Source organism: Amphibalanus amphitrite, unplaced genomic scaffold, assembly GCF_019059575.1.
Source record: "Amphibalanus amphitrite isolate SeventyFive unplaced genomic scaffold, NRLGWU_Aamphi_draft 000292F_arrow, whole genome shotgun sequence".
In the NCBI taxonomy this organism is placed as follows: domain Eukaryota; kingdom Metazoa; phylum Arthropoda; class Thecostraca; order Balanomorpha; family Balanidae; genus Amphibalanus; species Amphibalanus amphitrite.
The window spans coordinates 137,404-161,377 of record NW_024881787.1 but is presented as its reverse complement, the minus strand read 5'-3'; the positions used below and the strand labels follow the sequence as shown (position 1 = coordinate 161,377).

General features: G+C 49.8%; 1 protein-coding gene and 1 long non-coding RNA gene across 2 annotated transcripts; both read left to right on the top strand.

Annotated features, from left to right (window-relative positions):
- Window positions 1–3,885: 3,885 nt before the first annotated feature.
- Window positions 3,886–5,162, top strand: LOC122387624. The gene is made up of 2 exons (XR_006257634.1): window positions 3,886–4,032; window positions 4,943–5,162. It is a non-coding gene; the product is annotated as an uncharacterized LOC122387624 (long non-coding RNA).
- Window positions 5,163–6,200: 1,038 nt separating this feature from the next.
- LOC122387623 (BTB/POZ domain-containing adapter for CUL3-mediated RhoA degradation protein 3-like) lies at window positions 6,201–22,870 on the top strand. The gene is made up of 5 exons (XM_043377982.1): window positions 6,201–6,555; window positions 9,613–9,756; window positions 13,277–13,448; window positions 13,964–14,162; window positions 21,682–22,870. The coding sequence occupies exons 1-5, from the start codon at window positions 6,390–6,392 to the stop codon at window positions 21,943–21,945; spliced, it is 945 nt and encodes a 314-aa protein (XP_043233917.1). The 5' UTR covers window positions 6,201–6,389; the 3' UTR covers window positions 21,946–22,870.
- The last annotated feature ends 1,104 nt before the right edge of the window (window positions 22,871–23,974 follow it).

Here is a 23,974-nt window from a genome sequence, read left to right as displayed (position 1 = left end):
CGAAGCTGTTGAGATGAGTGAAGACATCCCGCATGTCGCGGAGCCAGAAAACCTCAGCACCGAGCCCACTGCGTATCCAATACCAGCAGGAAAGACAACTTTGCGGACAGGGACACCTTTCGGGCGGTTTTTCAGCAAACTGGAGGAAGACGTTCGCAAGGAGCTTAAGATGAGTGGACCTGTTGCCAATAGGTTTTACTCACCGCGCTTCCTGAAGCAGCTCCAAGTGACATTCATGCCGCTAGTGCCACTATGGACAAAGCTCCTTGTCGGCGATGAGCGTCTGCCGTCCAACTCAGCAGTTGAGTCGTTTTTCAAGACAATGAAGAAAAGTCTGCTAAGATCTCGCACGGGTCTGCTGGCAGGAGACTTTGTTCGTACGGTTTTGAATGATCTGTCAGCCAGAGTGAAAGCAGATATCATGTCCAAGAAAGTCGAGAAAGCTAAAGCATCTGACGAGAAAAAAGCAGGAAGAAAAAAGACTCATGAAAAGGCATCATGTACAGGAAGGAAAAGGACTCATGAAAAGGCATCATGTGGACTCTCTCCTGAGAGAGCGAGGGAAAGATGGGGTCCAAAGCGAAGGAGGCGGAACGTAAGCAAGCGGCCGTACAGGGAGAGGGACCCACCCGATATACTGAAGGAGGTGACGAAGCCAAAAATTGAGTCCCAACCATCATCATCACCATTGGTTTCCAGTGACGCCAAACAGATGAAAGAACTTGCTGCTCCGCTGAATGTGGGAAACATCGTCGTCGCCAATGATAGTTGGAAGACTCTTGCCGCCAACAGCTGGCTGGATGACGCCATAGTGGATGCCTCTCTCCTAGCAAGTGCTTCATCGACCTCCGATGATGTGACAGTGTTTAGTGTCCACTGCATGGATAGAATCGCTCGAGTGCCTATCACGAGGGGATTCGAAATCATTACTCGAATTTGAATCCGAATACGAATACGACGCTAACTTTATGGACATATTGCATGTTACTGTTTTTCTATTTGCGTGTATTGTCAAGTATTGAAAATTAATCATGGGGGGCTCTAAGCTTCCCAGGGGGGCTCAGTTTAGCACAAGGGGGGGGGGGGGGGCTCAAGCCCCCCCCAAAGAGATATAAAGTTACGCCCCTGTTTGTGCGCTGATTCGTTAGCGATTAGCTAGGGCACCAGGGTGGATCCAGACATTTCAGTTTGAGGCAGGGCCGGGGTGCGGAGCCGGAGCCGGAGCTGGAGCCGGAGCCGGCATATTTTGCCCGGAACCGGAGCCGAAGCCGTGAAACAATATAACCCGCAGACGGAGCCGGAGCCGGAGCTGTAAAAAATTTACCCGGTATTTTACCCGGAGCCGGAGCTACCGTTTTAACCGTTTTACTGCCTGGAACTTTACTTACACCCGTTTTACTGCCTGGAACTGCAAGTTCAAGGCAGTTCGGTTTGACGAACCGAACTATAATCAATCAAACGGTCAAAAAATTTTCCTCTTCAAAAAAAAGGAGCCGGAGTCGCCCCCTGTTTTGACAGCTCCGGCTCCGGCTCTGGCTCCGGGCTATATTGTTTCACGGCTTCGGTTCCGGCTCCGAGCAAAATATGCCGGCTCCGGCTCCAGCTCTGGCTCCGGCTCTGCACTCCGGCCCTGCCTCAAACTGAAAGTCTGGATCCACCCTGGTGCCCTAGCTAATCGCTAAATATTTAGCGAAATAGAATCAGCGCACACAGATGTCGCGGTTTACCTACATGTATAGGCATAGATGTCGCAGCTATAGGCAGTGACACATGCAGTGCAATTGGTAGCGGACAGCAGTAGTTTCTCCTACCAAAGTGGTGGTTTTCTACCGCAGATGCTCGTCGAGGTCGGAATTTCCAAATACGCTCTTTTTATCCCACGCTTATCCCTCGCCGGCCGAGGGGGGGGGCGGGTGCCGCCCCCCATAGGGTTTTTCGCGATAGCTCCGAACACGCTGGCGATAGAGAGCTGAAACTTGGCATACCTGACTTTGATTCAAGCCGGATCTTTTGACACCAACCGCATTTTCGGGTCAGGTCAGGTCACTGACCTATGACGTCATAAGTGAACCTCTGCACGGTCTTCAGATGTCGCAACTTCGCAACGCCCTCACTGCCAGAGGTGATGTCACAGGGACATGAAACTTGCAGGATCTAGTATCCATTATGAGTCTCACAACTTGTATATCTCGGATTTTTCCTAAAAGTCATATGAGGTCAGGTCATTTTCGTGACCTCACCATTATAAGGATCAATGGGGAAAAATGAAAACTGCTATTCTGGCGCCGGGAACGATCTCCAACTATCTCAAGCATACAGAATCGTGATTTGATGCACTCCTTGCAAGGTTAGATGCGTCACTTTTGCAATGTTGAACTTGCGTGACGTCATTTATGACGTCATCAAGGTCATATTAGTTTTTCGTCAAAATAACTCTTGATCAAATTGAGCTAGCGAGTCGGGAAAGCCACCAATGGACTCAGGAAGACCTGCCGAATCGAATGATATGCGACATGACCTCTTTCGACCAGCTTCGTGACCTGGGGGTGCTGACCTGACCTTGACCTGACCCAGCAAACATGCCCACATGGGTCCCATATGGGGTGAACATGGGCCAGATGGGCCCACATGGGACATGGGCTACAGATGGGCTACCCATATGGGCCCCATATGGGATATAAATGGGCCAGGTGGGCCAAACGCATGTGGGCTGGAGATGGGCATCCCATGTGGGTCCCATATGGATCACCCATGTGGGCCCCATTTAAGTTACTCCAAGTGCATAAAAGCAAAAAAGGTGGCTGTTGTTCATGTGTATTTTGGACTCCAAGTATATCAAATTCATACATGATGCCATATGGGGTCAATGTAGGCTGGCCCATATGGGTCCCATGTGGGCGCCGCGTGGGTCCCATATGGGGCCTACGTGGGCTGGCCCATGTGGTTCCCACGTGTTACCCACTGGTATTCCCATGTGGGGCTCATATGGAAGAGGTGGGGGGGGCATGTGGGCCCCATATGGGAACCATGTGGGCATGTTTGCTGGGATATGAACATTTCCTTTACTACAAAATTTTGGTAGCTGGCCCGACACCTATCTGGGCTGGATGCGGGCAGCATGTGGGCAGACTGGGCACCAGAAAGCTGGGCACACCCATCCGGGGCCCACATGGGGCCCAAATGGGCAAACTTTACTACAAAACTTTGTTAACTGACCCGACACCTATCTGGGCTGGATGCGGGCAGCATGTGGGCAGACTGGGCACCAGCAAGCTGGGCACATCCTTCCGGGGCCCACATGGGGCCCAAATGGGCAAACGCCCAGCCAGCATGCCCATGTGGGCCCCACATGGGCAGTTGATGGGCATGGTGGGCTAGGTGGGCCATGGGCTAGAGATGGGCTGCATGTGGGCCCCACATGGGCTGCCCACATTTTTTGGCAGGCATAATGATTGATAATGAGATTGCCTGCACCATGTACGAGGGCATATCCAGGAATTTTGGTGAACAAAGGCATTCACGCGGTGTTCCTGTATGGTGGGCTTAACATGGGCACTGCGTGGGCAGCCCATGTAGTGGGGTGTAGGTGGGCTGGATGTGGGCAACCCATTATTTATTTTTTCATTGTCCAATGTGTATGATATTACAAGAAACAAGAACTCGCTGTTTAGTCTCATGCCTCCAAAATACACTTCGACGACGTGAGGAAGTCGCATAGTTGATGTTTGTGAGACCAGCTACGGCTGATATTGGATAGTCAATGTTGTGATTGTGTCGTATCATTGTGTCGCCTGAGCCCGCCCCTGCGCGGGCGACCCGCCGGCGGAGCTCGGCCCACCGGACGGGGCCTGGGGCCGCCTCTGCACCGCCCGGGGTGGTGACCGGCCGACCGGCCGGTCGGCTGTCGGGGCTGCGGCGTCTGGGCGGGCCAGTTGGCGTTCAGACTCTGAGTGGTGTGCGTGTCCAATAAAGCCTTATTAAGCCACGGGAAGGTCGGCCTTGGGAAGACCAAGCTGTTCCGGGTGATCTTCCGTGAGTACCTTACAGTTTGGTGGTCACACCAATCTGTTCGACCATGGGAATGGGTCATTCAAATAAGTAATTTGTCAATTAGAAAAGCATAATAAAGGTTCCATGCGTGACATCAGTCACAAATGGTTTGACACCAGCGTTGATATTCGATTTAATGAGTAAACATCGCGCTCCTCGTTCCGCACCGTCTGTATCAAAACTAGCCAATGTCGGTCTCTGGTCCTCCGTTTGAAGTGGCTGCGAAAATTACGGGAAACATTTAATGTTTGTTTCGAATATTAGTTAAAGGGACAATGTCATGTTTAAATTTGATATTTCGTAGGCCCCACCTTTCTGTTCAAGGAGCTGAAGACCGATTCTCGAAGTTCGACACCGTTCTCCCGCTATCGCCCCTCAATGTACGAAATGTGTGCACGCTTTGAATCGCATCAATATCCTCAATGTTTCAATGTGTCGCATCAATAATCGCAATAATCGCAATAATCGCATAATCGCAAAAATCGCATCAATATCCTCAATGTTTCAATGTGTGCGCCGTTTCGAATTGGCCTCCAATAACAAAACTTTCCTGGATCTTTTCTTTAAACTTTATAAAGTCAACACGTTTTTCCCACATTATCCTCAACGTTCACTTCCATTAAATACTCGTAGGTATTTCCCAGGACTTTTCACTTCGCAAAAAAGTTAACAAGTTGATAGTGACGGTTCGTTCAAAAAGCTCTTGCAAAATGTTTCCCCGATTTTTGGTCCTCAAACTATCCATTTTTGATTCATGGAAATTCAGCAACGGTAGTAAAATAAGGAGGCTCCCTGGCTTCCATTTTTTTTTTTATAATGACTGTCCATTTAACGCTTATCAGATAATGTGCTTACATTGTGGCTTTCTTAGTGTGCCCTATTTATTTCACAGACGCTGTCAACCTGAACCCGACGGTGACCTGCCAAGAAAAGGATCTCGAAAAGGCCGTCGGCAAGTGGCTGACAAACTGCCGCGACCGTGACGGCCAGCGATCAGACCGGGGGCGAGGCCGTCCGCCCGCCCAGTGACTTGTGTCTCGATGAGCGCAGAAAGAAATACAGGACTGTGCCTGATGTATGTTGTTTTTATGGGAATAAAGTGCTGGAAGGAAGCATATTTCGTCTCGCATGACATCGCACATTGACGGACAGTGCGAGAGCACCGCTGAACGTCAGGCTGGGAGGGGCACTTTCAAATGGGAGCGTAACGCGGATTGGGTTTACATAGATTCAGGTGGGTGGCGTAAATGGGGCCGGGTGGCGCAGGCATTGTAGGACAGGGCGGGTGCTGAGTGGCGAGTGGGTCCCATGTGGGGCCAGTGTGGGGTAGCCCATGCGGGTGGCGAATGGGTCCCATGTGGGTGGCAAATGGGTCCCATGTGGGTGGCAAATGGGTCCCATGTGGACTCCCAGGTGGGTGGCAAATGGGTCCCATATGGGGTCAGTGTGGGCTGGCCCATATGGGTCCCATGTGGGCGCCGCATGGGTCCCATATGGGGCCTACGTGGGCTGGCCCATATGGGTCCCACGTGTCACCCACTGCCATTCCCATGTGGGGCCCACATGAGTGGCCCACGTGGGACCCATATGTAAGAGGTGGGGGGCCCATGTGGGCCCCATATGGGAACCATGTGGGCATGTTTGCTGGGGAGGTCAACACCCTAAGTTGACCTGACCCTGAAAAAGTATATCATTCGACGCGCCTGAGCGAGGCGAACACGATGCTGCCAAAATCGCGGCTCTGCGGCCGTTTTTTGCGAAGTTATTCATCAAAACTGAGCCGTACCCTGGGGCACTTGACCTGACCTCAGAGGTCACCGGCTGACCTAGGACCTTAAAATCGGTTACCAATCTCTGCGTCTCGTAACGGCGCACACGCTCGTTTTTCCGCGATGCGCTAGCTCCACCAGGGGCGAAACGGCGAGGGGGGTCGTACCCGCCCCCCCCCCCTTCGGCCGGCGCGTATGTAGAAAACCAATAGGTCCGGCGAGGGTTATACCAATTATGGAAGTTTTTTGTCGATTTTTTAGATTTCAAAAGCTAAGTATTCTTTATTATTTGTTTGAAAATACCAACCTTTTCAAAACAACAATGCAGTGTTTCCGAACATGAAGTACGAATTTATTTAACTCTTGATGCTCTTGTGTATTGATTTTGCTGAAAGCCTAGGGCGGTGGATGAATCAGAGTATCTGTCTGTATTGATCGCTGCGTGTGGTGTGGATCGGTGGAGACTAGTCGTTCACTATTTTATGCCGCGCGGTTATTAGATGTAGCTGCTTAGACTTCAATATCGCTGGAAATTAATTATCTACGTCGTTTTGTGTTTCGTGTCATCAAATGTCTGGGGACCAAAGGACTATGATCAAAGGTAGTCCCTCCCAATATGTGAAGCTCAATGTTGGAGGGACGTTATATTACGCAACCATAGCAACTCTTACAAAATATGATAACATGTTGAAGGCAATGTTTAGTGGAAGAATGGAGGTTCTTACAGATTCAGAAGGTTGGTATTTTCTTCGCTATCTATAGACATGTAGGTACGGCCCTTCAGCAAAAGAGTGGGTGGTTAGCCTATGTGCTTTTGGTGTAATAACTTTGAATGACAGAGACACACCTGTAATATGACTCAATAGAACTGAGAAGAGGGTTCGTGCACACACTTCGGCAATGGTTTTCAACAGCCATTAGATGTATTCGTCAATGTAGATCGATTAATGTGATGTCGGCAACCAACCATGTAATACCTGGAGGGCCGTACCTAGGTAGGTACCTACCTACATTGTCTTATTTCCCCTAAGTTGTAACATTCTAGACCTTTCATATGCCCCAGACTGCAGAACATGGCAATCTTGCAAAGTCTTGTAGGCATGGGATGCAGAGACATTTGGACAATGCAGTGGGGTTCCTACACAATTGGCTCTGTGGTGAATCTGCTCTGAGGACCAGTTCAGGCCTGAGCTGTGGTCAGGGAGCACATACCATTGAAAATTTTTGCACCACTTATGCACAGTTGGGGTCCATCGGTTGCCAAGCTCCGCCCTTCGGTGTTGGTGTATGATGTCACACATGTCACATGTGACGTAGGCTCGTGCAAACTCAAGTTTTGCACAAGGACAAAATAGCTGCAGGAGGCGAAAGTGGTGCAGATTTAAGTTAACCTTCCTGTATTGCTTATTGTAAGTGGTTAGTATGTTGTTTTTTGGGCATTATTCTCTTTCTTTTCAATGACACATTGCTATTAACCACATTTGAACACATTTTACTCAATTGTTGAACAAAAACCATCAGTTAATTCGCACCACGGTTCGCTGTGTGTCAAATAATGCTGACATGGCCCTCGGCTTTGCGGGCCGGCAGAGAGAGGGCGGAGCGAGGCGGCTGAAATCATCGCATGCAATGACTTCACACTGCAAAATAGTTTGCTGGGACACCAACGTGGCTGGCAGAATATTCTGCTGGGTGTGATGACATCACACGTCTGGTGAGCTTTTTTTATAAATTTAGTCCGAACCTTTTGATAAGAAGGATTCACAAGGAAAGAGCCACCGCTAAGCGAAGCTTGTTGCGGTGACCCTGCCCACTACCTACCCTCGATCGTGCAATTCCAGTTCTATGGCAGAATTTAGAGTCCAAAGTTTAACGTGCGCACATAGCCGCCCACGGCCGGTCCCCTCACTGACTTCGCCTGGCTACGGCCTGCCACCAACCACAACCATACCTGTCAGGAGGCCCATAGTTGTCAAGCGCCTGTCGCGCTTCGAAGTTCGAAAGGAACAAGTGCTCTCACCACGCGGAGTCCAATGGTCTACCAACTGAGCTACGGGACCGCAAGAAAGAAATGACCTTGCAGACTTTTGATGCAAAATATTTTGTGAAACATGGCCAGCAATATGTGGTAATCGCCTACCATCAATGCCAAACGATTTCATACAAAAGAATAGAAAACAACATATTACTGTGTTTCTTACATATTCTGTAGGGTAGTTACTCACCAATTCATGCTATTACAGCTTCCACATCCATGTAAGAAAGAAATGCACCACAATTCAATCTCTCATTGAGAAGCAAAACAATTTAGGCATCATTTAGTAGCTTAAGACAATTGGCATCATGAAAATCTGTCATGCTATTCTGCCGTGACATCATGTTGGAAGCTTGGCCCCTTGCTCCGCCCCTGATGCCTACTGCGCATGCGTCATGGAATGATATTTCAAAATATCTTGCGCTGGCCGCTGAAACAGCAGCACCAAATTTATTTTGCCCCCCCCCCTTAACCCAAAATGTCTGACGACGCCTATGAGTTGGGCACAGGATTAACCCGGCAGGCGGTGGGCCTCCCGGCCACCTTCCGCGCGGTGGGGGGGGGGGCATTTTTTGCCCCCCCCCCCCCGTATCTCCGAAACTACTGGACGGATCCGTAAAATTTAAACGGTGTTCGATAGCCCTGTCAAATTTGTCGATGGAAACCAAATTTCATTGACCTTGGGGTCACTGATGACGTCACAGGTCAGGTCAAAGATAAAATGTTTCACCGTTCACGGGTCTTCTAGGTAATACGCTATAACACCGAGGAAAACGCATTTTGTCGAAAATCAGCGATAGGGCGTCAGTTGCCTAGCACATATGTTGCTATTAGAGGTCACTGACAATACCAGGTCACCAAGGGTCAGCACATGAACCCAACCTTACTGAGGTTATGCGATGCATGTTTTATGGCCAATTTTTCATTTCCAACTTAATGATGTTGGTTTTAAGACCATCAGGTACGGTTTAGGTCACCTTCTGGATGGAGGTCAGGCCAAGGTCAGGTAAAAAAGGTCCAATTTCAAAGTTGATATTTATGCATAAAATGGGCATTGATTTGATGCAGCTCGTCACGGGGAGTCTAATGGTGGTCGTTGTTTTGCGCTACGTGGTCTAGAATTGCTAAAAATTGAGTTTGAAAATTTGACGTCATCAATTTGAACAGTTTAAAAAAAGACGTATCGATCTCAAATTTGGTATGTGGATAAAAGGCGGTAAGGACTATCACATATTCCGTATTTTTTCGAAATTCGTTTTTTTGTGGATTTTTCAGCTAGGTATTAAATTCAAAAAATCTATTTATTTGATTTTTGTGGGTCAAAATCCAAAATGTAAAAATCCGAGATGGCAGTTTTGTAGCCCTATTAATTTTGCACTGTTTATGTCTGAAACATTTTTCTGTATCTCCAAAGCTGTAGGCTAATGACGTCACTCCGACGTCATTAGCGGCCAACCTATCATAGCCTTTGGATTTTTTGTCACAATCTGCAATAGCTATTCACGAGAGGGTACTGAAAGTTTGGTGACGATCGGCGCAGTGGTTCTGGAGATATATCGAAAAAAAGACTAAAGGGGAGGGCAAAAAAATGTCCCCCACCCACCGTCTGGAGTGGAAGGCTAATGAATGGAAGGGGCTCCAGACTGGCCCCCTCATGCAGATTCCCCTCCCCCCACCCCTCATACCCATGCCGATGGAGCCCCTACCCAAAAATGGCATGACATATGTCTGATGACTCTTGTTTGCTGTCATTGACAGGCTGGATTCTGGTTGACCGTTGTGGCAAGCATTTTGGCACAGTGCTCAACTACCTGAGGGACGGCACTGTGACTTTGCCGGACACTGCCCGCGAGCTGGCCGAACTATACACGGAGGCCAAGTACTACTGCATACAGGAGCTCGGTACGTCAACAACACGCTCCAAAATAAACGTTACAGGACACATTATCCTGTAATAGTCTTTGATACAGTGTAGCATGCTAATTAGGTGTTTTAGAATCGCTTTGTTTCATTGAGTCTTATCAAATGAACTTGCTATTAACGCCTGGTTAGCCTGACAATATATTTTCAGATAAATGCCATGTTCTGAACACACAGGCTCAGGTTTGATATCAGTCAGACGTAGTCTGTGTTGTCATATTAAACCCGCGCCCCGTTAAGGTCTGGCAGCCCCCAGGTCCTGTTGGGGGGGGGGGGGCAAAGGCCCACGTATTCCCGGAACCAATAGTCAGATCAGAAAAATTTGGATAACATTCGAAAGATGTTATCGAGGCGCATGATGTCATGCTGTCTCTGGTCTTGCATTTGTGTTCTTCCATACGTCTTGCATTTGCTGCATACATACCTCAACCTATATTTTATATCAATATTGCCAGAACATAGGAATATGAATATTGCTTAAAGGGACCCTCCCACCTTCAAAAAAGTTTATGAATTGGCATGAAAGTGATGTCGCTCGGTTCAGAAAGAGCGGAAACGAATATCTACCAAATTTCACCGAAAAATATTCACCGGTTTTCAAGATATTAGACTTTTACTTTTGTTTACTTTTTGGGATCTCCGCTGTTCCTAGCGACTTTATTTGGAAGCAATAGTTTGGCAGCTGAAAGTGCGGCACTTGTTGCGCGCAAAGCAGCATATACCACCGCGTGCTACAAAACGTTTTAGTCAAACATTTAAAAATCGTTAGATATCTGCGCTGACGTCACACATTCAGAGGGGTATTCCTATGCATTAGCCCCTCTGAATCAAAATGCTGCAATTTTGAAATTCAATATTTCCGATTTAAGGCATTTATCGATGTTGTGAGTGCCGAAACCGGTAATTGTGAGCCAGGGACCCCATTTTGGCTATCTCAACTCAAATCTAATGTTAAGGTGGGAGGGTCCCTTTAACGTTGTGTATCCCTATATTTAAGTGGGTGCTTATTCAGACAGAAGTATTTTATGACCTAGCAAGAAGTTGCCAAACACATTGATGCCTTGCAGAACAGTAGGTATGACATATTTCAGCGAAAAAGTCGTGAGGATGTCTTTTCCCCAATTTTGAGGATGCCATCCTTTTCATTAGGGGATGATTTTCCCGCACTATTGCCAATTTGGCCACACTGTCTTCGTCCATTCCCCAGTTCAGTTGGTTCCGTGACTTTCAAATTATAGCAGGCCCTTCCTCGGTCAAGCTTGATGGATCCACCGTCACATTGCGCGGTAACCCGCGCCCCACTGAGCCCCCCCCCCCCGTTTCATAGCCCTTCTCCCGTTTAAGCTTGTGTCAAAATATCAACTTCGTAGCTACCATAGGTCGGCCGGAAATGACGTCATGTTCGGCCGATTTCGACGCGAAACATTGAACCACGGCAATCGCTCCCAAGAGCTCAGTTTTTAAGCTAGATCCAATTTCTTTCCATGAAAGGACTCAGAATATACTCCTCTATCAAACTGCTATCTCGGATTTTTAAAATTTTGAAAATATATGATAAAATTCAAAATTTATATTTTTATATTTTTTACAAAAACTTTTTGACTTATCGAAGAAAAAACGGAATGTGTGATAGAACACATGCTTATGACTTACTGTAGCAAGTTTTAGCTAAATATCTTCAAAAATGGCCAAGTCATACGCATTATAGCAAACAATTCATAATTATAAATTTTTGAAATTAATTTTTCAGTACGTTTTCATCAATATAAATAGCACCATCGTGTTCCTGAGCTCCAACTTCATCCAATAGACACCTTTTTTGTTGAAAAATTTCAACTTAAAAATTTGACCTTTTTTGACCTGAAAGTGACCTGACCTAAGCTATTCAACTTAAACTGACCTCTAATGACACAAATGACATCAAATTCGAAATCTATGGCCTAAATGGACCATAAAACATGTGTCACGTGACCGACGCATGATATAATATTTCCGTGACCTGTGATGACCTGACTGTCGCCACGATATCCTCTGATTTACATGCACGGACGACACTTGTGTTTTGTGACTGGCTGAGGGGGATTAGGGGGTCGGAAATTGGGACAGGATCGGTGAGAAGGGCGACAGTCGCTGCCTGATCAAGGCTCCTCAGTGGCGAGGGCGCTGTGAGCAGACGGATCTACCGATACTTCGACGCCTCGATAGCGAGGTTGGCCGAAGCCGACTGGCCGCACCCCTTGTATGGAAAGAGGCCCCTTTCCCCGGTCTCGATGGCGAAACACGGGAAAAGAGTTAAGCCCTCGGTTTTCGCTGGCGACACACCGGTGGCCGCCCCCTCGCACACCCCAACGAGGTGAGAAGAGCCGAGGTCCCCGGAAGTAGGACGGGACGGGTCACAGTCCACGCGTTTGTGGCCTGCCGTCAGTCCTCGCACTTCCGTCACTTCCGTCTCTCACTTCTCTCACAGCCACTGAGTTCAACCACTGGTTATTTATTGTCACTTCTCACAATTCACTCCAGAATCCAGCTTCACTCCCCACGGCCACCCCCACCAGACCGGGTTACACGCACACACAGACTAAACCCGCCTACGCCTCACCCGCCCGAGATCAGCTTGCTGTTTGTCGCTCTCTCTCTCTCTCTCTCTCTCTCTCTCTCTCTCTCTCTCTCTCTCTCTCTCTCTCTCTCTCTCTCTCTCTCTCTCTCTCTCTCTCTCTCTCTCTCTCTCTCTCACTCACTCACTCACTCACTCACTCACTCACTCACTCACTCACTCACTCACTCACTCACTCACTCACTCACTCACTCACTCACTCACTCACTCACTCACTCACTCACTCACTCACTCACTCACTCACTCACTCACTCACTCATTTACTCACGAGTAGGTATATCAATACATAGCGGAGGAAGACGGTACGGGGTGACCTAGAATAAACGCCGGTAGGCGCTACGGAGTGACCTAGTCCTCAATATAATCTGAATAAAATGACAAAATAGCAAAAATTCGGGTATAATCGATCACATATCTTTGTCAGCCGATCTTGGATATACCCGAATTTTTTGCTATTTTGTCATTTTATTCAGATTATATTGAGTATTCGGTCAATTCAATATGCTCATAACCTGTACTTCGATAACAATGCAATACTAAGCATCGCCGGACCGAAGGTTTGAAAGAAAGGAAAAAGAACTTATAAATTAAAGTATGTAAATATATACAAAGAAACGTCCGCACGCACGCCGGCAACATTGACAACACAAACGCCGCGGAAAAAAACAACAATGAAAAACGCCCGCCTTGTCTCCGCACGCCCGTAAACAACCTGTTCTTCGATTATGGAATATTTAGTTCTTAATTACGCATTGTTATGCTTTTTCCTTCTTCTGAAAACCCCTTACCGGGCACCGAATGCAATAAGTCGACTGAAGTGGGTTCTGGCCGGGCTCTGCGCGCGCTGCCTGTCGGTCACTGGGTGTCCCGTGCCGCCCTCTGCTGCAGGCGAGGCGTGCGACAGCGCACTGAAGAAGCTCACCGACCGAGACGTGCAGCCCATCTGTCGGATCCCGCTCATCACCAGCTCGCGCGAGGAGCACCAGCTCATCAGCCAGAGCACCAAGCCCGTGGTCAAGCTGCTCATCAACCGGCACAACAACAAGTACTCGTACACCAGGTGGGTGCGGTGCGCGGTCCGCCGCCCAGCGCCGCGGCTGGCCGCTGCAGAGGCGGGTTGGACCTACACTCGACTCCAGACAGCGATCGGCGGTCGGCAGTAGCGAACGCCTGTTGAACCGCTCTGCGCGTGACTTGCCGTCGCCGCGTCACGGACCTGCACTCCGTCTGACCGGCCCTCAGCCCTGTGTCCCGCCGCGCCCCTTTGACCGACCGGCCCCGTGTCCCGCCGCGCCCGCCGCGCGCCTTTGACCGGTCCCGTGTCCCGCCGCGCCCCTTTGACCGGCCCCATGTCCCGCCGCGCCCGCCGCGCCCCTTTGACCGACCGGCCCCGTGTCCCGCCGCGCCCCTCTGACCGACCGGCCCCGTGTCCCGCCGCGCCTGCCGCGCGCCTTTGACCGGTCCCGTGTCCCGCCGCGCCCCTTTGACCGGCCCCATGTCCCGCCGCGCCCGCCGCGCCCCTTTGACCGGCCCCGTGTCCCGCCGCGCCCCTTTGACCGGCCCCGTGTCCTACAGCGCGTCCGACGACAACATGCTGAAGAACCTGGAGATGTTCGACAAGCTGAGCCTTCGCTTCAGCCATCGCGTGCTCTTCATCAAGGACGTGACGGCCACCAACGAGATCTGCATGTGGACCTTCTACGGCCGCGGTCAGAAGGTGGCCGAGGTCTGCTGCACCTCCATCGTGTACGCCACCGACAAGAAGCACACCAAGGTATGGAGCGGAGCGACAGTCCTCACAGTCGCCGTGCACTGGCCCTCATTTACTGGTCCTCACAGTCCTCATTGACTGGTCGTCCAGTGCCTATGTCATCAGCCGGACAGTTATTGGCCGTCTATTGTAGCTTTAGATCAGGTGCTTCAGTTAAATATCTGCCACCCGTGCTCGTGCTGCACTATGCGAAGCTGACAGCCCCCCCGACCGGCGACAGAGCTGTCCATTGCTGTCGAGCTATACAGGGTGTCCGGAAATTATCTGCCCCTCCATCAAATCGCCGCCATAATAAATAAACAAAGAGCCCCCGGGTCATGGTTTTACCCCCGGGTCATTTACCGATTTATCTCCTGTCCTGCCCTACCCATTCCCTCATCCGCTTTGGCATTCCATAGATCAAGATGTCCAGCGTATCCGCGCTGATGTTCAGCCACACCTTTCACAGGTTATGATGTTATGCCACACCTTTCTAAAGTCCGTTTTCTATGGGAGCTGGTTCAATCTTGCTGAACTCCTCCTTCATGATTCCCCATAGGTTTTCGACTGGGATTAGGATAGAGGATTCGATTTGACTTTCTACTTCATTCCAGTCTTCACCATAACTTCAGGACGCTCTGTCAAAGAGTTCCTTTCGTCAAAGTAGATACCACGTTCAGGTGCGAGTTACGCCTATCAAACACTGGCCCCTGGCGCCTCGCAAGTGTCAAGCTCAGGTGACCGACTTAGGTCATGTGACTAACGGACAGCTGTGGATAGCCTGAGGCACGGTCTTAGCAAATTTTCAACAGTTCTTAAAGCGCACGGTGGGATTATAGCTGAATGATCAAGAGGCAAATAATTTCTGGACATCGTGTACGCTGGCGCCAGGTACCGCCCGCTAAGCGCACAGAGAAGAGAGTCGTTATGCTGGCTCCCAGACGGCCGGACTCACCAGGACTCGGCTAACCAGGCATTGTGGACTCGGCTCACCGGGACCGGTGGACTCGCCAGGACTCGGCTCACCGGGACCGGTGGACTCGCCAGGACTCGGCTCGGGCGCCCGCGAGCGCGACGAGTCAGTAGTAGGGTTGTGATTTATAGCAGCCCTATTACTCGCTCATCTGGCCCGCGGGCGGCCCCACTCAGCGAGACTGGCCCCTGCCCCACTCAGCGAGACTGGCCTCTGATACAGACGGCCCCACTCAGCGAGACTGGCCTCTGATACAGACGGCCCCACTCAGCGAGACTGGCCTCTGACACAGACGGTCCCATTCAGCGAGACTGGCCTCTGACACAGACGGCCCCACTCAGCGAGACTGGCCTCTGACACAGACGGCCCCACTCAGCGAGACTGGCCTCTGACACAGACGGCCCCACTCAGCGAGACTGGTCTCTGACACAGACGGTCCCACTCAGCGAGACTGACCTCTGACACAGACGGCCCCACTCAGCGAGACTGGCCTCTGATACAGACGGCCCCACTCAGCGAGACTGGCCTCTGATACAGACGGTCCGGGCGGCCATGGCTGCCGTGTATCCGGCAGGGTTGTACAGAGTGGAAAGCAATTACGAGAACATGTACTTTCTTACAATGCTGCCCGTCTGTGGATATTTGTATGAACGCCGGCTGTCATGGAACTGATTGGTCGTGTTTGTTGTCGCCTTATCTACCAAAAGTGATTTGACTTTGGACGATGACCTGAAAGGACGTCTCGATTTTGAATGGTACACACGTCGTACGCTGCGCAAGACCAAAATCGGCAAATACTAAAGAGCACGATATGGAGTTGCCAGAGAAAGCGTTGGAGATGGTTTTGGCTGGGCTGGAGCGGAAGGGAATGGCAACGGTCTCAGCAGCAGCAGCCATACTCAGACATGCATTTGGTTAAAGCATAATACGACTTGAGAGGATTTAACCCGCGCCGGGCCGGGGGGGGGGGGAGTTTAGACATCCCTATCGCGGTCTTTCGGAGATAAGTCGTTTTGAGCACACCTGTTCATGCATCTTTTCCGCACATGTTGTGAAAGTTTCAGACCCAGGTCGCTCAAGGTCAGGTCACCAGCTCACGTCAAGTAACATTACCTCAGAAAAGGTTAGAATGCTCGTCATAGCTACACCGACTGAACGATCGCCTTGAAAATTTCAGCGATTTATAAAAGTAACATATGTATGAAATGCGTCTCGGAATTTTGATATCGGTGACCTAGGGTCAGGTCAATTTTGCGCCTTCTCCATTATAAATCAATAAGAGAAAATTTAACGGCATCTCTTTTGGACCAACGCCATTCTAGACATTCTCAAACATGGTGATTCATGTAAACATAACACCTAATAGCCAATAGGAAAATAGCGCCCGTCACTCCTCCTTATGTTCCCGAGGTCATATCTGACCATAAAATGTCCCAAATACTTTGTTTGGCAATAGTTTTTGACAAACAGATGCTAGAGCGATGAAAATACCTTAAATTTGTTCAGGTCGACGATACGGATCGACTGATATGCGACATTAACATTTCCAGTCAGGTCATGACTTTGATGTTAGGTTAAGTTTTGAAAATGCTCATTTTTAGATTACAGCTCATTCGACGCGTCTTGACGGGGGAAACACGATGCGGGCAAAATCAATGTTGTGTTTTTCCTGAGTCAATAGTATTACATTTTTTTTTTGTAAAAATTGTTATTTTTCCAGCTTTAACCCTCTGGAGGCTAAACCGTTGGTCCTAGGTCAAATGGTCACATCTAAAGAACTTGATCAGAAAGCCCTAAAAGGGCTATCGAATGCGCTTTTCCGTGGCGTCTTAGCTCTATCAGTTCCCGAGTTACGCGCCGGTTTTTTTTTATGAAAAACGTTTAAATAGGTAACATTTTACCTTTAATGACCTCTGGTGACCGTACCTTTGACCCGCCGTAAAAAATGACCGAAGAATGATTTTTGACGCTCGATTTCGATTGCCGCTTGTTTACCGCATGTCGCTATACGTGGCCCAGGAGCGAAGTTAGACGGGGTGTTCCACCCTCCCGGGCCCGGCGCGGTTCGCTTCGAGCACCGGCCCGGCGCCGGTTAAAAAGCTGCCTCTGTCTGCCGCAGCAAACCCTCGGCGAACAGGGTTCACCGGGACCGGGTCACCGACTGGCTGGGCGCCAAGTCGGTGACAAAACGGCGGCAGTCGACCCAAAACCAGCTAAATGGCTTACTGCGGCCGGGTACCCGATGTAACATCTCACGAATCGCACATATATCAATTCAAATTCGAAAATTTAACTGTACATACCCTCGATATGACCAACATTCACGAAATAGCAGTAGGATTGTCGCATGAAGTTTTCCAAAGAGCGCCAAACCTGGACAGAGGAGGACCGGCAGCTGGTGTTGTGGTTGGGTGAGACATCTTTTGTGCTGTTTCTTCCGTCAAAACGGCATAACAACTGCGTGGAGGCTGCTGATGCATCCGATGTCCCGCCCGTCTCAGCCGTCCACCATCCGGCAAAGGTGCACACCAAGGGCTTATGAGCGCCCGACTGCTGAGTCAATAAAATTGTACATAGCGCGACAAAAGGTAACCAAAAATAAAGGGTGCAACCAGTGGAACATCATTCCAGACGAGTCTCTCTAGTCTCTAGTCTAGTCCACCGATGGGAAAAACCGGCCAGATGATTAATGCCATTTTTGTGCCCGACGCAAAGAAAATCTTCTTCATGATTGCTGAAGTCCTTCCTCACACCGCCAAAAGATGAAAGACTGGTGCTGTGGGAACCTGTCCTTCTGAGCATACAATGTCGTATCTGGGAATAGCCCAGAGCTTAATTCGATCAAAAATATAGGGATGATTCGTCAGGATAACGTCAGAGATCTGCTAGGAGCCACCAGCACCGATTGCCTCACCAGACAGCTCGAGAAGGCGTGGGCTAAGCTTTCATCAGCATTGCTTCAGATCCTGATGTCAATTGTGCTGGAACACTTAATCAGTGTATCGCACACAGATGAGGCATAGGCGGCGAAACAGGGGGAGGGGGGGGGGGGCACCGGGACACCGTGCCACCGTGCCCCCCTTTGATTTTGGCAATTTAACCCTCGCACGACCAGGCCATTTCTCATAACACGAACGACCAGGGGGGGGGGTTGTTACGACCCCCCCCCCTGGCGTTTCGAAACGGAAGGTCGTAGAGCTTAGCGGAAAAAACCAACGGATTGCTCTCAACGAGATCTCGCGATTGGTGGTATATTTTTTTGGTCCTAGGTCAACATTTGACCTACTTTTGACCGGTCAAAGGTCAAATTTTCGGAAAAATAGACTTTTCAACTTTCCGCGGCGATTGCGGCAAAACGGTGAGAGATATCGACTTGAAACCTTCACTATCGTGTTCCTTGATCAATTCTCTATCGTTTGGTATGTATTTCGTTTCCCTAGCTCTAAAAATGGCGCGTTGGGAGCGCCGGAAGTCGGCAAGGTCACAGTCGGCGGCAGAAATTCGAAAAATCAAAATTTAAATTTTTGAAATCTGATTGTGTTTTCGGATTTGGGAGGTCCATTTGCTCCCTATAGAAGCTAATATTGCTGCATATTCCCATTGAGGTGACAAGAATTAGCAAAAATAGTGGTTCGGGCGCTTTTCAAAAATAGTACCGGATGCTGTTCCTCTTATGACGTCATAACTCCGTGACCTGACCTGACCCGGTCAATTTTCTTGCACCACACGATAGCCAATGCTTGCCCCAACATGCATGGGAAGTTTCATCATGATCCATCAAACAATGTGGGTATCACCGGCAGAAAACCTAGGGATTCGGCGCACACGTTTGGTAACTGTCGGCCGGAGGCTGTACCTCTTATGACGTCATAACTCCGTGACCTGACATGACCCGATCAATTTTTTTCGGCAGAAGATGCGCAAAGGTTGCCCCAGAGGGTATTGAAAATTTCAGCCCGCTACGACAAGCCGTTTAGCGTGCACTTCGAAAAAACCTCAGGGGGGGGTGATACAACCCCCCCCCCCCCTAGGCGTTCTAGGGTTAACATTAGCCCTATGGGCGTTGCATGGAAAGAATGGGACCAAAAATCGGCAGTGCCCTCCCCCCCCTCCCTTGAAGGTGTTCCGCCGCCACTGAGATGAGGATATAGTAGACGATGAAGTCGTCATGTCACCATCGTTTTTTTTTTTATTGTTACGAGAACAGTGTATTCGCGTAATTTCTTTCCACACTTTGTACGACTATACAAGTCAAATCATGAGTCGATTTGAGAATCATTCATTTTACTTTGAGTCATGAGTCGGATCGAATCAAATGCTTTGAAAGCTGAATGAGTCATAAGTCGATTTGATTCACATAGGGGAGAACGGGGCACAGTGGCCACCCGGGGCACAGCGGCCACCCCGTATTTGAAGCTTTCAGTTTCACAACTGGTGTCAACACCAGTTATTGGTTGCCAATTATAGTTCGCTTCATGGTCGTTCGGATAAGCTGTGGTTTCCGGCCCATCGCCACTGTTCTGTGATACACGGAAAAGTAGGTATTTCTTCCCTGGTGTCGTTCTATTTTTACTATTTTTAAATGTTATTTTATTCCACAACCGTGTGGAATTTTATTTAAGCGATCTCGTTCATGCATTGTTTGGTTATCGTACCTATCATCTTCTACCAATTTTAATGCTTTTTGCCCCCTCTAATAGCTGAGCTTAAATATTTTTGTCTCGGACGGTATGCGCGGGCCAAAGTGGACGGGGCAAAGTGGCCAGCCCACAGTTGGCCATAAGTTGTTTCCATCTGGACATAAAACGTTATTAATATTTAAATCTATCGTCATGCGTTTATTTCGGCAATTTTTCGGTTACATCAGTTAAAAAAAATGCACTGTTTTTTTCTAATATGCCCTTGCATTGTTTAACTAAGATGGGAAGATGACAAAATAAACATCCATCCTCGTTTAAATCAAGCTTCAACAAGTCTAGTCGTGTATGAGGCAACTATCCTATTGCTCATGTCGGGGCAAATAAATCGCTGGTGTCCACTTTGCCCCGCGGGGTGGAGCAAAGTGGCCAAAATGCATAGGTGTAAAGTATTGCCAATATCTCCTAATGTGAACGCCTTTAGAAATAAAAAGAAGTTAAAATGAAAGGCAATTTAATGAAGAATCTTCCCAAGTTTGAAAATGAAGCGTCGGCTTAGAAACAGACATTAGGGTGGCCGCTTTGTCCCGGTCTCCCCTATGTAGGGTAGCCTGGGGCAAGACGCCCCAGATAATTTATTTTGCTACATAACTTTTGTCCCACATTACCTGGAGGGCCAAATTTGTGCTCAATGCGTTCTTTGGACATTTTACTTTAAATTCCACCCCTCAAATTCATTCACTTATGATCGGACTCCCAGCTAGGAATTGATTTGTGAAGCAACTGCAAATGGGGCATTTTGCCCCAACCCCAGGGCAAAACGCCCCACGGCCTGGGGCAAGAAGCCCCATACTCTAGATTAATGATTAAACATGCTAGTTGACTAAATCCTATATCAGAGGTCCGTTAGACCTCGGGAGGCACGGCACTGACGTTAACAGCTTCCATCCTATCAGGAGTTCAGCTATGACACTATTGTATGAACAGGTTTTTCACCTGCCTCATAAGGCAAATTAAGAAATTATTGCAACGCAAATGTTAACAAAAACTTCCTTTGCCATTCCGTTGCTGAGAAAAGTACATATAAATGCACAGAAACTTACTGTCCGCCAGCTACCGAACATTAGGAAGTGGGTAGTCCGAACAACACATGAGGTAAAACGCCCCATGGGGCTTTTTGCCCCGCGACCTACTGGGGCGTTTTACCCCATCACGTAGTTCGGTCAGAGAACAACGCATTGCACTCCAGCAAGACATAATTTAACACGAACCAACCCGGCATTCTAAGCGTTAGACAATAGTTGTTCAAAATACATAAAAGTTGTTAACCTGATGTGGACTGTAAAAGAACGCCATGATGCATAATTTGACAACAAAACATAAAAATCACTCCAAAAACACATTTTTGGCTATATCTCCGTAAAGAGTCATCACAATTTCTTTCCAGTCTGCTCATATAATGATCATATAGTGCACGTTTTATAGAAGAGAGGATGTTTCCCCAGAACCTTGTCAGTTCCGAGAAACATCGGTGAGGCGTTTTACCTCGGCGGGGCGACTTGCCCCGGTCTACCCTACACGTATAAGCAGTTTGAGTCCAAGGTTAAATCGACTCAAGAAAACTCCATTCATGTGTTGAATCGATTGGAGCTACCTTGTCATGTGAACCCAATGACCCTTCTGACCCAGTGACCCGACACTGTGACACTGACCCGTCTGACACTGTGGCACTGTGGCCCGTCTGACACTGTGACACTGCGACCCGTCTGACACTGTGACACTGCGACCCGTCTGACACTGTGACACTGCGACCCGTCTGACACTGTGACCCGTCTGACCCAGTGACACTGACCCGTCTGACACTGTGACACTGCGACCCTTCTGACCCAGTGACCCGTCTGACACTGCGACCCGTCTGACCGTGCGCGCGCAGGTGGAGTGCCACGAGGCGCGCATCTACGAGGAGACGCTGAACATTATGCTGTACGAGGCGTGCGACTCGCCGGACGCCGAGCTGATGCAGGCCACCGCGCGCCGGCCGGCAGCCGCCTTCGGCTGCACCAGCGACGACGACGAGCCGGCGGCCGCCGCCGCCGCCGCCGGCGCGCGCTCCAAGCACGGACTGGACCGGCTGCGCTCCAACAAGCAGGCGGCGCACGCGCACGCGGTGCCGCCGCCGCCGGCGCCGCCGCTGTGAGCGGCCGAGTGGCGGCAGTGGAGCGAGTGGCGGCGCGGCGCGCAGCCGAGCCGACCCCTGTCAGCCGATCCTTCGGCACGAGTCCGCCCACTCGGTGACTGCCGAGAGACGCACGGCACCCATACTTCAGCCGAGCGCCACGGCTGCGGCTCAGCGTACTTGTAGAATTTGTGGATATGCTTTGCCTGTATCGTTACGTATATACTGTGTCAAACATATATTTTCATCGCCATGTTGCAGTTATTGGCGGAGCAATTTGATATCCGAATGCATCATGCAATTATGAATGGTAGAGCGGGTTGTTTTGAAGCCAGTTTGTATGCCTCTTCTTGTCCATAAACGCGTCTATTGTAATCTCATTTTGTAAGCCGAGCGTTGTGCATCATAGCGCTGTCTCCACCTGCGTGCTGTTGTGCCGCCGCGGACCGGTCGGCGCCGCTCGGCCGCTGCGCCCGAGCTCCGCTATAGGCGCCCGCGCTGGTGCGCGTGTCTGAGCCGGCTCGGTCCAGTGTCGGGGCCGGCTCGGTCCAGTGCCGGGGCCGGCTCGGTCCAGTGTCTGGGCCGGCTCGGTCCAGTGTCGGGGCCGGCTCGGTCCAGTGTCTGGGCCGGCTCGGTCCAGTGTCTGGGCCGGCTCGGTCCAGTCTCTGGGCCGGCTCGGTCCAGTGTCTGGGCCGGCTCGGTCCAGTGTCGGGGCCGGCTCGGTCCAGTGTCTGGGCCGGCTCGGTCCAGTGTCTGGGCCGGCTCGGTCCAGTGTCGGGGCCGGCTCGGTCCAGTCTCTGGGCCGGCTCGGTCCAGTGTCTGGGCCGGCACGGTCCAGTGTCGCGGCCGGCCGGCCCCAGGGAGCCAATGAGACAGAGGCTGTGACGGCGGGGCTCCCAGCGCCTCTGCCAACGCCCAACAGATTCATAATATATGCAGTGAGACACACTGGCCTGTTGCCTGCTCATCACATTTGGAAGGGCGCGGCAGCTCAGAGATTCAGCGCAGTGCGTCCAGCAAGAACGTCGTGTCGCTACCGCCGTGACGCTACAACAATGCGCCTTTTTGCGTTGTTCGATGGCCAATCGTTATAACCGTTTCGGCATCAGTTTGAACAAGCGTCATTCAGAGGACCCCTTCGGTCTGGCTGAAAAATGATAGATCTGACCTGCTGAGTACGATAAGCACAAAATGTAATCTCGGCAAGCCTTACTTACGGATATATGACGGGTCAAAGTTCAAGGTCATTGGTAGTGGACCTTTTCAAATTCCTTTAAAAAAAAATTAAATGCAGATAGGCATTGACCTCCTCAGTCTCTTGTCCATAAAACTTAGCTCGGCAAGCCCTCACTTCGGAGATCGGGCAGGTCAAATGTTGCAGCCACGTGGCGGTCACGTGACCCATTCGCAGCGGACCCCTCAGATTTTAATGAAATTCTGTGAGTTGATACATCTAGATGCACTGGTCATTATGCTTAACACGCGCAGTGGGAGGGTTTCGAGCACTACGCCCAGTGGAAGGGGGGGGGGGCGGATGTCGCCCCCCCCCTAAGATAGCTCCCACTGGGGCTAGAAAGACGAAATTTGGAGGGTAGGTGTGGGCCCTGGGGAGCTCTGTTGTGTGTGAATTTCATGACCCTAGGTCAATATCTTCAAGGTCAAATGAGGTCAAATGTAGTCAAATTTTGCCATATGAGCGACTTTTTTGCGTTTACACGCCGATAACTCAAAAAGTTACCGGCCGATTTTCTTTTTTCTTTCACTTTACGAAAGAACATATATTTTGAGAATGTATGGTGAATTTTTAATTAATTCAACAACAAATATGGCAGTTAGAAGCCTGCTAGGGGTAAGATGTCGCCGACTGAAGCCGGATCGGCCGACGCGGGAAACGCGGCAATCACAATTTTGTGTTTACACACTCATAGCTCAAGTTATCGGTCGATTTTCAAAATTCTTTGATCATATGATTGCCTGTACATTTCTCAGCCTTCTCACAAAATCTGACACATGGGTGAAACTTTGACATCACCATTGGGGTCCCAAACGT